General features: G+C 44.9%; 1 protein-coding gene across 1 annotated transcript; it reads left to right on the plus strand.

Annotated features, from left to right (window-relative positions):
* Nucleotides 1-4,475: 4,475 nt before the first annotated feature.
* LOC133440672 (hereditary hemochromatosis protein homolog) lies at nucleotides 4,476-7,175 on the plus strand. Its single transcript, XM_061717995.1, has 2 exons — nucleotides 4,476-4,576; nucleotides 6,259-7,175. Exons 1-2 carry the CDS (start codon nucleotides 4,519-4,521, stop codon nucleotides 7,173-7,175), a joined length of 975 nt encoding a protein of 324 aa, XP_061573979.1. The 5' UTR covers nucleotides 4,476-4,518.
* The last annotated feature ends 6,224 nt before the right edge of the window (nucleotides 7,176-13,399 follow it).

Consider the following 13,399-nt stretch of genomic DNA (forward strand, 5'->3'; position numbering starts at 1 on the left):
GGTTGGCTGTTCTGTTTCTGACGTGTTGATGGTTGCATTTCTTCTTTTGTCCTCGTTTCTCTGAAGTTTCTTCATGTTTTTCAGAGGAACGTTGTGAAAACTGAACATGTAAATATATCAAACTTGGATTAACCTCTGAACGGAGTAGATGGAGAGAGTTTAACAACATGGAGCTGCAGATTAACTTTACAAAGAGAATGTGAGTGAAGAAGAAACAGATGGGAAAAAGGACGTGTGAGAGAGGCTTTGTAGATGAACGAAATAAACTGTCACGTTTAAAGAAATTTCAACACATACTAACAGCTCTTTATTTGCACCGTGGAGACGGCAAGTTACCAACAGCAACAAAAAATATGATTTTAAGAAGGAACAGGGATTCAAACAAACTCAATGCAGAACTTAAAAAAAAAAAAAAAAAAGTACACAACCACATTGTTCCCTCTGCGTCAAGTTGACGGAGAAGCATAAATCCGGGTTGAACCTGCAACCCTTGTGGGGAGGGGATTAGGCTCATCAGCCACAGGAGGTGGTGGTTGGACTTCTGCGGGTTCTTCTTCTGTGGGTCAGACAGGAGTGGACAGCTGCCCCCGGAGGACGACAACATGAACTTCATTTGTCACGAGTCACCAGACTTCTCCTCCAGGTGATTTTTCATGTGACTCAGCAAATCAAATCTGCGGCTAAAACCTTTGTTGCATGTCTTGCACAAATATCGCTTCTCGCCCGTGTGCATGGTTATGTGGCTTTTAAGATCTGATAATCTAGTAAAGGTTTTGCTGCAGGTGTTGCACAGGTACGGCCTTTCACCGGTGTGGATCCTCGAGTGAACCACCAGGGTGGAACGTTGCCTGTAACTTTTTCCACATGTTTTGCAGATGTAGGGCTTCTCGCCTGTGTGCGTGTATATGTGATTTTTAAGAAGTGATGCGTGTCCAAAAGATTTTCCGCAGGTGTTGCACAGGTACGGCTTTTCGCCGGTGTGGGTCCTCGAGTGACCCACCAGGTGGGAACGTTGCCTGTAACTTTTTCCACATGTTTTGCAGATGTAGGGCTTCTCGCCCGTGTGCGTGTATATGTGCCGTTAAAGATTTGATAATGTAGTAAAGGTTTTGCCGCAGGTGTTGCACAGGTACGGCCTTTCGCCAGCGTGTATCTTAATGTGATCCATTAAATTACAACTTTTACTGAAATCTTCCCTGCAAGTGCTGAAAGAAAATACCTTCTTCCCCGTGTGGGTCCTGGTCAGCTTTGATTTACAGTTGCTGTCTGACGGGACCGCAGCATCTTGGTGGTCACCGTGTCGTCTCATTGGCTCCGGATCTGCAGTTTTACTGGAGTCTGAGCGTAAACTTTCAGTCCCTTCCTCATCTTTGTTTTGAGCTTCAGGAGAAGTGTGCAACAGCAGCTGGCCACAGTTTGGTCCTGGTTCATCATTTTCAACTTTCACATCAGCGACATTGACCAATGAGACATCCACCTCTACGTCCTCGTGCTTCATCTCCTGACCGCTGGAGTCTTCCTCCAGTTCTGTAGTCTGTGGATGCCCTGGTTCCTCCTGGTCCGGGCTGCAGCTCCTCTCCAGGTTATCCAGGTGCTGGTCACTGAAAACCCCGTCCTCCTCCACCTTACAAACATTTTCTTGTGGGAGTTCTGGAATTACAAAAAGGGACAAAAAGTTAGGATTTTAACAAGTCAAAAGTGTTTCCCAGTGTTGATTGTTTGGTTGTATTTGTGAGGTTTAAACTTTGTCCTGAACCTTCGGTCTTCCCCTTCATCTATGTAGTATATTTGAAAACAAGTGCATTACTCTGTGTGACCATTAGGCGGCACTGTGACTGTACTCTTGTGTTACTGCGTTGGTATCGAGACAGTTGAAGAATAAAGTTGTTGTTCTAGAAATGGCTTCTTCCGCGTCATATATAACGATCTAACTACAAGTACTGCATATCAACACCTATATGAACATCCTCCAACCGTCGTGTTTTTTGCCAGTGTCATCTCACATCTTACAAGTTCTAGTTCTAAGGTATAGAGTGTATAACAAAATAAATGTTGGCCGGTTTGAGAAGCAGGTTGATGACAGCCTATGGGATGATGGATACACCCATGATGATGTTGAACAAGCATATCAGACATTTTTCAGTCAAGTCTTTCAACTCTGTATTCAACAGGTGCTTTCCTCTTCCTCGTCAGCAAAAAAGCAAACAAGGTCTCTGCATTTAGAAAACCCTGGTTTACACCAGATCTCCATAAGTCTCTGAAAGCTAAGAATAGATTGTATAAAAAAATCATCAGTAATCCATCCCCAATTAATATAGCAAATTATAAGACATTTCATAACAATTATAATCATTTTGCTAGAACTGCCAAGAAAAAGTACCTTTCCGACAAATTCAATGAGGCTTCTAATAACATAAAAACTACTTGGGGAGTCATTAACCAGCTTCTAAATATGAATAAGTCTACAGCCACTCTTCCATCTCAATTTGGTGATGAAAATAGAGTCTACTCTGACCCATCTGACGTTGCATATGTTTTTAACAATTATTTTGTTAATATTGGTACAGTTCTTTCAGAAAGGATAACTCCTATAGCCGGGTCTCCATCTGAGTTTCTGACAGGTTCCCATGCTTCTATTCAGAGCTTCAAGCCTCCTACAGAGAAGGAAATCTTGGACATAATTATGTGCCCGAAAGACTCAGCTGCTGGTCATGATGAGGTCAGATCTAACTTACTTATGTTATTGCTAAGGCCCAAACCCAATTCCCCTTCACTCGCCCTTCTTTTCTTCACTCGCCCTTCTTTTCTTCCCTACCCTTTCTTCCCTAAATGATCATGCCGCGCTCGCTCCCCGTTGGAGTGCGCAGACCCAAGTAATCGATCCCTGATCGTGGCGGATCTAAACGTACTCTCTGCAAAATGAAGGATTTACTATACACTATACTATATGTAAATACACACCATTTCTCTTACTATTACACGTACAGCTAAATCTACACGGAGCCAGTGTGATCTGCATCTTTTCTACTAAATAAAGGATTAAGTTTAAAGTCTGAAATATCAGTCTGGTCCAGAGTCTGAATGGACCATGAAAGGCAGCACCACTCTTATCCCCCCTGGCATGAAATGTGATTTCTATGTTCTGTTTCAGATATATAATTTGTAAACTTCATGTTTTTGTGAAATAAAGTAAACATAAAGAAAACATAAAGTAGGAACAACAATGTGCAGCATGTGCATATGGAACTGTGGAGACTCTGTGGAACAGTTTGGAGCTGGAAATGAAAAAGTACTAACATAAATCTGTTTAAAAAGAGATACAAAAAATTATTTATAAACTGGTATATGGAAGAGGAAATGGGGTAACGAGTGTGAGAAACAAATAAAATAGGGAAAAATGGTATATTATACTTGCTTAAGATATGTTTAGATATTTATGTGGATATTTATGTAGTATATATTATATGTTGAGAGGGATAGTTATAATTATGTAATATATTTATTAGTAATGTAGCATATATATATTTATAGGGATATTTATTATTTATTATTATTTATATTTATATATGTTATATAGTGTATATTTATATATATTTATAAAATATTTGTATTTTCTATATATTGATATAATATTCATGTAATATTTATATTTTCTATATACTTATATGGATAATTATGTGGTAATAGGCATGTTTACGTAGTATTTATTAGACTATATTTATATGGATATTGTGTAGCTATAATAATAGCAATAATGTAAATTCATAGAGTTATAAAGGGGTAGGAACTAGGAAAAAGTGTAGACTTCTTCCTACTCCTTTTTTCCAACATATGTGAATATGAAGATGTTAATGTGTATTTTTTATATACATGTTCCAAATAAAAATTCATTCATCCATTCATTCATTGATAAAGTGTGAAATCTCAGTCTGGTCCAGAGTGTGAATGGAGCATGAAAGGCAGCACCAAGTAAACAGAACAACAAGTTAGTTCGGGATGTTTCCGAATCCCACATCAGCAGCTGCTTGAGCTGGGGAGTTTCCCATTTAGTTGGTTTGCTTCATCACCACGGCTTTTAACTGGAAACAAAGGGATCTTGTAGGAGTCATACTCATGTGTTCATTCATTCAACTTTCCAGGGTTACGTACCGACTCTGTGGAGTCTGATTTCAGGTTTCCAGGCGAGGTCCAACAGTCTGCGCTGACGGTCGAGCTCTTCTTCATACTCCAAGATGCTTTTTTCAAACACTGACAATATTTCTACAGCAGCTGCTGTTAGTCGCTGACCGATAAACTCTCTCAGATGATTCACCTTAGACATTGTTGAAGAGGAAAAAGAAAGGAAACAACAGAACCGTCCGTCCTCCTCCTCTGTCCGTCCGTCAGGAACCAGACTCTGCTCATCAGTTCCGCTGCAGTTGCGTGGGTCTTCGTGGGTCTTCGTGTGTTTTCATCTGCAAAACTGGAAATAAAAACTCAGAAACAGACGGTCGGGTTTTTACCAGCAGTGTAATACATATGTTTGTTCTCCAGCTGATGTCGGGGTTTCTGCTCCTCCACCTGGTGATGAGTTCAGGTAACAAATACTGCTGGAAACAGCTGTGTTTCTTTATTTACAGTAGGATAAAGTTCTTGTAGGAACTAATCGCCCCCCCACGGGCCAAACCTCAGACACAAATTCAATTTTACAATTTTAAAATTATAGTATGCTTATAGTTTATAAGTTAAGTAAAACTAGTTTAACTAATTCAGAGTAAGACTAACTGTAAAAAGACTGTTCTCACATAGACATGTAATGTTCTAGATGAGAGCTGCACAGAGCTAGATAATAGCCTGTATTTACACTGCTTTATGTGTCAATATGCATTATCCCATCTAAATAAATTTAAAAAAATATTTTAATATCATTTCCAGTGTAATGTTATGTGTGTGTGTTCTGAGACAGTAAAGTTTAACATTATTTAGTTAGTTGGCCCTTAATTCTGTCAATAGCCTGCCCCTCTTTTTGGTTCTGCTGCTGCTTCCTCCCTTTTTTCTTCATCTCTAACTTCGGAGTCGCTCTCCCTTTTTCTCTTAAATATGTCCTAAATCTATCTCTGCATTTTGATGGCGATTCTGTATCATACCTGTCAAGTTTTGGATTTTAAAATAATAATAATAATCCGCCGCTGTCCCGCCGGTCCAACCGAGACAGATTTATGAGAAATCTAAAATAACTACCTGTCAACCACTTACAAACTACAATTATGAGCTCAGAATCTGCTAATTCTACCTTTGTTGACACTGAAATGCTGTGGACATTCCTGTGTTTGTAATTCCTTTAATAGAGCCTAAATGAAAACACTAGTGAATTATAGCACACTTATTTATTTTAAACATTTTTAGTTTATATATGCATTGATTGTCTTCAAGTGAAACATTTACATTTTATTTTAATTTGTCATTTTCACTCATGTGGCTCTCTGCCATCAATGACTGATGACACAGACGCACGTTTCTGTGTCTCCAGCTGAAATAACTTTCAGAACTCGTAACTGTTCATGGTCCTGCTCCTCTTTAGGAAAGTTTTTTTTAGAGATATTTACACAAAGTTTGCTTTTCTGTCAGAAATGTCTTCTCTCTGGTTACATCCATCCATCTCTGATTTGTTCCGAGTTTGTTCCCGTTGTTGCCACTAACCTCGTGAGAACTGCCCCCCAGGCTGCAGCAAGAAGCAGTTTCTGGCGAGACTAGTGACAATTCAGTTTGCGGTTTAAAAATGATTATATTATAAAACGGGAAATTTACAGGAAAATACTAATACGGGAGGACAGCGGGAAAGAGGGGTGAAATACGGTAGTTTCCCACCTAAACGGGAGACTTGACAGGTGTGTTCTGTATGTGTTCACTGTATATTCCTGTGTTCTGCCACCAGGAGGGGCTGTGGGCAGCTCGTTACATTACAGCGGTGTAAATGTAACGTTACACCGCTGTAGTGTAGTTTGCTCGTCTGAAGGGACAAACTGGCAGCGTTAGATAGAAAGGGATACGTTTGTCTTCTAGTTAACATTTGATTAGTTTCTGCTCGTGTTGTGAGCATCAGTAAACTGAGAATAACAGCTGGATCATCTGTCCTCTCCACTCTTCTCTCTCCTCCCACTCTGCTCAAAACGCCTTCGTGTGGGATCCGGGTCTATATTTCTTTCCAGATTCCCGTTCCGGACCGATCCGGCTTACTTTCACCCCTGGTCTTACCGATAATTCTGTGCATTTTTTTAGGCTCCGGGCACTCGCTGTCGGTGTTGCTCACCTACATCTCAGGACCAACCCAGTTCCCAGAGTTCTCTGGGGTCCTGATGCTGGACGACATCCAGGTGGGGTACTATGACTCAGAGACCAACAGAGTGATGAAGGTCGGTGCCGGAGGTGAGAAAGGGGAGGAGCTTGACGTGGGACACTTTGCCTTGAATGGGCTGTGGAACAATATGAAGGGGATGAGGATCAGGTTGGACATAGCCAGAAAACAGCTGAACCTGACCTCTCCAGGCATCTACGTTTACCAGAGGATGGTGGTTTGTGGGGACCAGGAAGACGATCAGCATCATTTCCTCATGGTCAGGGATGGTGTGAATGGTCATGATGCCGAAAGCGTAGTGTGTAACACAACCCACTTCCTGTACGGCGGTGGTGATGGTTGGGAGTTCCAGTTGGACACCATGGAGCAGATTTACTTTCAGATGCGCTTCTCAAACATCTACCTGCCCTTCTGTGCCCGGACTCTGCAACACCTGCTGGAGATCAACAAGCACCTGGTGATGCGTCGTGTTCGACCTCGACTACGCCTCCTATCACAGCCGGGGGGGGGCGGGGCCCAGATCACCTGTCTGGCCACAGACTTCTACCCTCGCCACATCAACCTGACGCTGCTGCGGGACGGTGAACCCGTGGACGAGGAGGAAATGACCGTTGGCTCGGTGCTGCCCAACGGCAACGGTCTCTACCAGCTGAGGAAGACGCTGGTGGTGGATGAAGAGGAGCTGCAGAGGAAGCACAAGTACACCTGTGCAGCGTCTCACCTGAGTCTGGACAACCGGCTGGACGTGAGCTGGAGGGCGGATTCTTTCCGTTCATTCAGAGTCCACGTCATCTCCGCTCCCGTCGTCCTGATAGTTGCTGCCATCCTGCTGCTGTGCTGATGATGAAGATGAGGAAGAGGTCAGGGTCAGAGGGCCTCTCCATGGAAACACAGGAGAGTCCCCCGGAACAGACACCTGAATCTTGATGACACGGTTCCTGAAGTTTGCTGGTTCGTCCAGATGCAGTTTTGTGATCTTCAGTCCTGCTTCCAAGTTCTCTCTGCTCAGTTTAAATTCCAGTAAATGTTGAACTGACGACAAGTTTGATTTTCAAGTATCAGTACTGGATATTTACAGTAGTAATTATCAAATCAAATCAAATCAAACTTTATTTATATAGCACTTTTCCTACAAATAATGAAACACAAAGTGCTTAACAGGGAAAAAAAAAACAAGAAAAAACAAATAAACATAAAACTTAATAATGCCCCTCCCCCCCCCCCCCTCCCCGCAGACAAAAGCACACTACAATTCACCTAAATTCCTAAATTACACACACAGACACGCACGCAGACACATGGTGTAGACATTATGTTCTACATCGTAGCCCAGTCGTCATATCAGGTGGGAGTGTGGGGTTCAGTGTCCTGCTCAAAGACTCCTCAGACTGGGGTCAGTCCACGACCTTCAGGATGGAGGACGACCTGCTCCACCCAACCACATGTCCAGACGGCTGCAGCGTAAGATCATTATTATCTGAAGCTGTTCAACGACACCTTCAGAAGATGCACGGTCCTTCCTTGAGCCAGCAACAGTGCATAAATGTTATTTATATACAACTTATGTTTTTTTTTTTGTTTAACAATAAAGTTGCTGTGGCAGGTTGGAGAGATGGATGGAACACGCACCTGTGTCCCATCCGCCTGAGTGGCTGATTCTCTCCACCTGCCTGCCTTATAAGGCGGAGCTGGACAGCAGCGAGGGGTCGGAGGAGCTGCTGTCAGGCTGTGATGCTTGTGCACTGTGGGTGTTTTTGTACATAAACAGGTTCTGCACGATTTGTGTGTCTCTCCGTCCTTCGGGCGGGCCCCCGTGGCACGCACCCTGCCACATCTGGCGCCCAACGTGGGGCTTCGAAGGGCGGAGGAGGGGACGCATGGAGCGGGCCCTGGACGCGCTCGCCCAGGCCATGGCGGGCATGACGGCCATGTTCCGGGACCAGGGTGAGCAGCAGCTGGCCGCGATGGAGGCTCTCGTGGCCGCGGGGAGACCCACCCCTGCGCCAGCAGCGCGGGAGGAGCTGGCGGCGACGGCTCCCGAGACGGCGGGACCGACGGAGCGACCCATCCCTGCACCCCGTCTGAGGTTCGCCGCGGCAGCGCTGGTAGCGCCGCAGCTTTGGGGCCGCGAGGCAAAAGCTGCGGGCCGCCAGGCGACGGCTCCTGGGATGGAGTCAGCGGCGGAGACGGAGGCGGAGTTGGCTGGGGAGGAGGCTGCGGAGGCGCAGCCTCCAGCGACGGCGGGTCCCGCGAAGACGGGGGCGGACCAGCAGCCCGCGCAGGGCTGCGTCGCAGAGGAGGAGGAGGAGGCGGTCCCGGAGGCGGACCGGCAGCTGGCGCGGGGCCGCGTCACGAAGGAGGACGTGGTCCGGGACGCACCAGCTCCAGAGCGGGGCTGCGCCGCGAGGGACGCGGTCCGGGACGCACCGGGCGGCCCGAGGCCACCATGGGCCCGGCCCCGAGAGCGTCTTCCCCGGCGGGCGGGCCGACGCCGGGGGCGACCCCCGCGACCGTGCCGCAGGTCAGGCCGACGCCGGGGACGACCCCCCGACCAGGAAGCCCGGAGGGTTCCTCTCCCGCTCCGAGGGGGCGGGGGGGGGGGGAGTAGGCTCGGCCGGACGGACCCCGGCTCGAAGTTGGCGTTGGGGGTGTGTGGCAGGTTGGAGAGATGGATGGAACACGCACCTGTGTCCCATCCGCCTGAGTGGCTGATTCTCTCCACCTGCCTGCCTTATAAGGCGGAGCTGGACAGCAGCGAGGGGTCGGAGGAGCTGCTGTCAGGCTGTGATGCTTGTGCACTGTGGGTGTTTTTGTACATAAACAGGTTCTGCACGATTTGTGTGTCTCTCCGTCCTTCGGTCGGGCCCCCGTGGCACGCACCCTGCCACAGTTGCCATTTGTGAAAATTCAGTGTTGTGATTTCTTTACAGTTAACATGATTAATTTGTCTTTTAACATAATAAAATGAAATGATGAGGAATCGGAGTAAATAACTGTGGTGTACCTGTTTAGAATTCAATTAAATCTTCCTGTGTGAAGACGAGGTGACTAAAGGCTGATTTATGGTTCCGCGTTTCACCAACGCAGAGCCTACGGCGTAGGGTACGCGTCGATTTAACGCAGAACCGTAATTCAGGCTTTAAGATCCGTTTACACCGTGTCATAACTGCATGCAAGCGTCCGACGCTCTCTGTCCACACTGAAACCGTTAAACTCGCGGCCAGTTAGGACAGTCCAATACAAAAAAATAAAGCAATGGAATTGATTTTGTCACTCAAGTTCGATCGCATCGCATGGGACACGCTTTGTGTACGCAGCCGGCTCTTCTGCCTGGAGCGAGGCTTTGTTCCCTCACCTGCTACACGTCATTCAAGCAGCCAATCGCACAGAGCCTCATTATCATAACCCCGCCCCCTCAGAATCCCTCACAGAGAAGGTTAGAAGCGGTAAAACTAGAGACATGGCCCAGAGGCCGAATTTCGGATTTATGTAGAAAAAACAATCTTTCGATTGTTTTTAAGACATTCAATGCCTGTTTAAAATATACATTAAATGCCATAATAGGTCCCCTTTAACGCACATCCTAAGTCACTTTTGCATAGACTCATATCCGGCACTTTAAAAACCTCATATTGTTCATTTTTGCTTATACATTTTCTCTCTTATATATTTGCTTTTATATTTTATATTTGTATTGTATTGCACCAATCACCACAACAAATTCCTTTTGTGTGTTTAACAAACTTGGCAATAAACCTTTTTCTGATTCTGTTGAGCTTTTATAACTCACCACCAGGGGGCACTGCTGCTCTTTCTATGGAGAGTGTAATATTCCAGAATTATAAACAATAAAAAAAATTCATCCATGTAAAATGAAAACGTAATTACATTTTTCATGATTTTTTTTCTGACTAAATATGAGTTGAGGTAAAAAGACATTTACTCCTAAACAGATGTCTGATATAAAAAGGTTAAATCCAAAGTCTGTCCTCTTCCTGTAATCTGATCCCGATGATCCTCCCTCTTCTTCCTGCTCTCCAACCTGCAGATCTGCAGCTTCAACACGGATCTCAACATCACCTTTATAATAAATCATGTGTCAGACGAGTTGTAAATCAAGTACAACTTGATTTAATACATGTGATTCAATAATATTGTTAAAATCTCATTATGTAAATAATATGAAAAACGTACACAAATATGTTGTAACTTTAGCTTGTACAGGACTGTCTCAGAAAATTTGAATATTGTGATTTTCAGTAATGCAATTACAAAAACAAAAAAGTCATACATTCAGGATTCAATACAAATCAACTGAAATATTGCAAGCCTTTTATTATTTTAATATTGCTGATCATGGCTTACATATTAAGAAAACTCAAATATCCTATCTCAAAACATTTGAATATTCTGGGAATATCTTAAATCTTAAACTGTAAATGGTGACAGATGGTTGGCTGTTCTGTTTCTGACGTGTTGATGGTTGCATTTCTTCTTTTGTCCTCGTTTCTCTGAAGTTTCTTCATGTTTTTCAGAGGAACGTTGTAAAAACTGAACATGTAAATATATCAAACTTGGACTAAACTCTGAACGGAGTAGATGGAGAGAGTTTAACAACATGGAGCTGCAGATTAACTTTACAAAGAGAATGTGAATGAAGAAGAAACAGTCGGGAAAAAGGACGTGTGAGAGAGGCTTTGTAGATGACCGAAATAAACGTTTAAAGAAACTTCAGCACATACTAACAGCCCGTGGAGACGACAAGTTACCAACAGCAACAAATAATACGATTTTAAGAAGGAACAGGGATTCAAACAAACTCAATGCAGAACTTTAAAAAAAAAAAGTACACGACCACATCGTTCCCTCTGCGTCAAGTTGACGGAGAAGCATAAATCCGGGTTGAACCTGCAACCCTTGTGGGGAGGGGATTAGGCTCATCAGCCACAGGAGGTGGTGGTTGGACTTCTGCGGGTTCTTCTTCTGTGGGTCAGACAGGAGTGGACAGCTGCCCCCGGAGGACGACAACATGAGCTTCATTTGTCACGAGTCACCAGACTTCTCCTCCGGGTGATTTTTCATGTGATTCAGCAATATACTTCTGCGGCTAAAACCTTTGTTGCACGTCTCGCACAAATATGGCTTCTCACCCGTGTGTGTGGTTATGTGCTGATTAAGAGTTGATGATTTAGTAAAGGTTTTGTTGCAGGTGTTGCACAGGTACGGCCTTTCGCCGGTGTGAGTCCTTGAGTGAACCACCAGGTTGCAACGTTCTGTGTAGCTTTTTCCACATGTTTTGCAGATGTAGGGCTTCTCGCCCGTGTGCGTGGTTATGTGGCTTTTAAGAGCTGATAATTGAGTAAAGGTTTTTCCGCAGGTGTTGCACAGGTACGGCCTTTCGCCAGTGTGGATCTTCATGTGATCCATTAAATTGCAACTTTTACTGAACTCTTTCCTGCAAGTGCTGCAAGAAAATACCTTCTTCTCCACGTGGGTCCTGGTCAGCTTTGATTTACAGTTGCTGTCTGACGGGACAGCAGCATCTTCGTGGTCACCGTGTCGTCTCATTGGCTCCGGATCTGCAGTTTTACTGGAGTCTGAGCGTAAACTTTCACTCCCTTCCTCATCTTTGTTTTGAGCTTCAGGAGAAGTGTGCAACAGCATCTGGCCACAGTTTGGTCCTGGTTCACCATTTTCAACTTTCACATCAGCGACATTGACCAATGAGACATCCACCTCTACGTCCTCGTGCTTCATCTCCTGACCGCTGGAGTCTTCCTCCAGTTCTGTAGTCTGTGGATGCCCTGGTTCCTCCTGGTCCGGGCTGCAGCTCCTCTCCAGGTTATCCAGGTGCTGGTCACTGAAAACCCCGTCCTCCTCCACCTTACAAACATTTTCTTGTGGGAGGTCTGGAATTACAAAAAGGGACAAAACGATTGGATTTTAACAAGTCAAAAGTGCTTCCCATTGTTTATTGTATTTGAGTTTGTTTGAGTTTGAGTTTGAGTTTTTTCACAATACCAGAATAATAATTATAATAATACAATTGAATCAAACGGGTAGAGTGAATGGGTCCCCCAAGGAAGCTAGGAAAGCTTATAGGTGGGGGCCCATAGTTCATATAAGGGTGAGGGTACAGTCAATGGTATAAGCAGTTACCATCCGTAAAGAGATGGTGATGGACAAATGCATACAAGTACACAAAAAAAAAACACTTAACATACATACTTAACATTACATACACATACAGTCACACACATACATCCCAGCAGTCCATGGAGAAGCATTTTAAATTATATAAAGGTTAGTAAAAGATTATTTTTTAGTTGTCTTTTAAACTTGGAGATAGAACGCCTTGAGGCCATCATCAATCCTGTTCCAAATCTGCGGCCCCCTGCAAACAACACTCATACTGGCGCGCACATGTCGGCGACATTTCCCTAATATGAGTGGTTTGATTCTTGTTTGGTACGTGTGCTGAGGACTGGAGATTGGCACAAGACTACTAAGTCTAGGGTTGAGCCTGTTGACAACTGTAATGGCGCCGCCATTACAGTCTGCAAGATGGCGGCGCGCACGGATGCAGCGGCTCACAGCTCTCCACTTCAGTGCTCTTTTTTGTTGTATTTTTACTCATTTTTTAACTATTTTTACTTATTTTGTGCCCTTACATGGACCATCAGTACTGCAAACACGCAGTACAACCGCCAAGAACTTTTAGACATCGGGTTTTCTCTCATCCATTCACCGATCTCCAGTGACTTTCACCACGCACACGCGATCCCCGACGACATAGCGAGAGAGCCGGGCTCCCCGTGGATTGTGATCGGGCCGTGGAGGCGACGCAGACGGAGACGGGAGAGGAAGCAGAAGCGGGGCCGCCGGTCCGGCGTTATGCTACGGCTAAAGCAACGACCACACAAGCCTCCTCTACCCAGCCTGTTTCTCTCCAACGCCAGATCGCTGGTATATAAAACGGACGAGCTGGAATTACAACTCGCTGGAAACCGCTATGTCCGAGACTGCTGTGTGATGATCATAACTGAGACCTGGCTCCGTCCGGAG

Source organism: Cololabis saira, chromosome 3 (genome assembly GCF_033807715.1).
Source record: "Cololabis saira isolate AMF1-May2022 chromosome 3, fColSai1.1, whole genome shotgun sequence".
Lineage (NCBI taxonomy): Eukaryota > Metazoa > Chordata > Actinopteri > Beloniformes > Belonidae > Cololabis > Cololabis saira.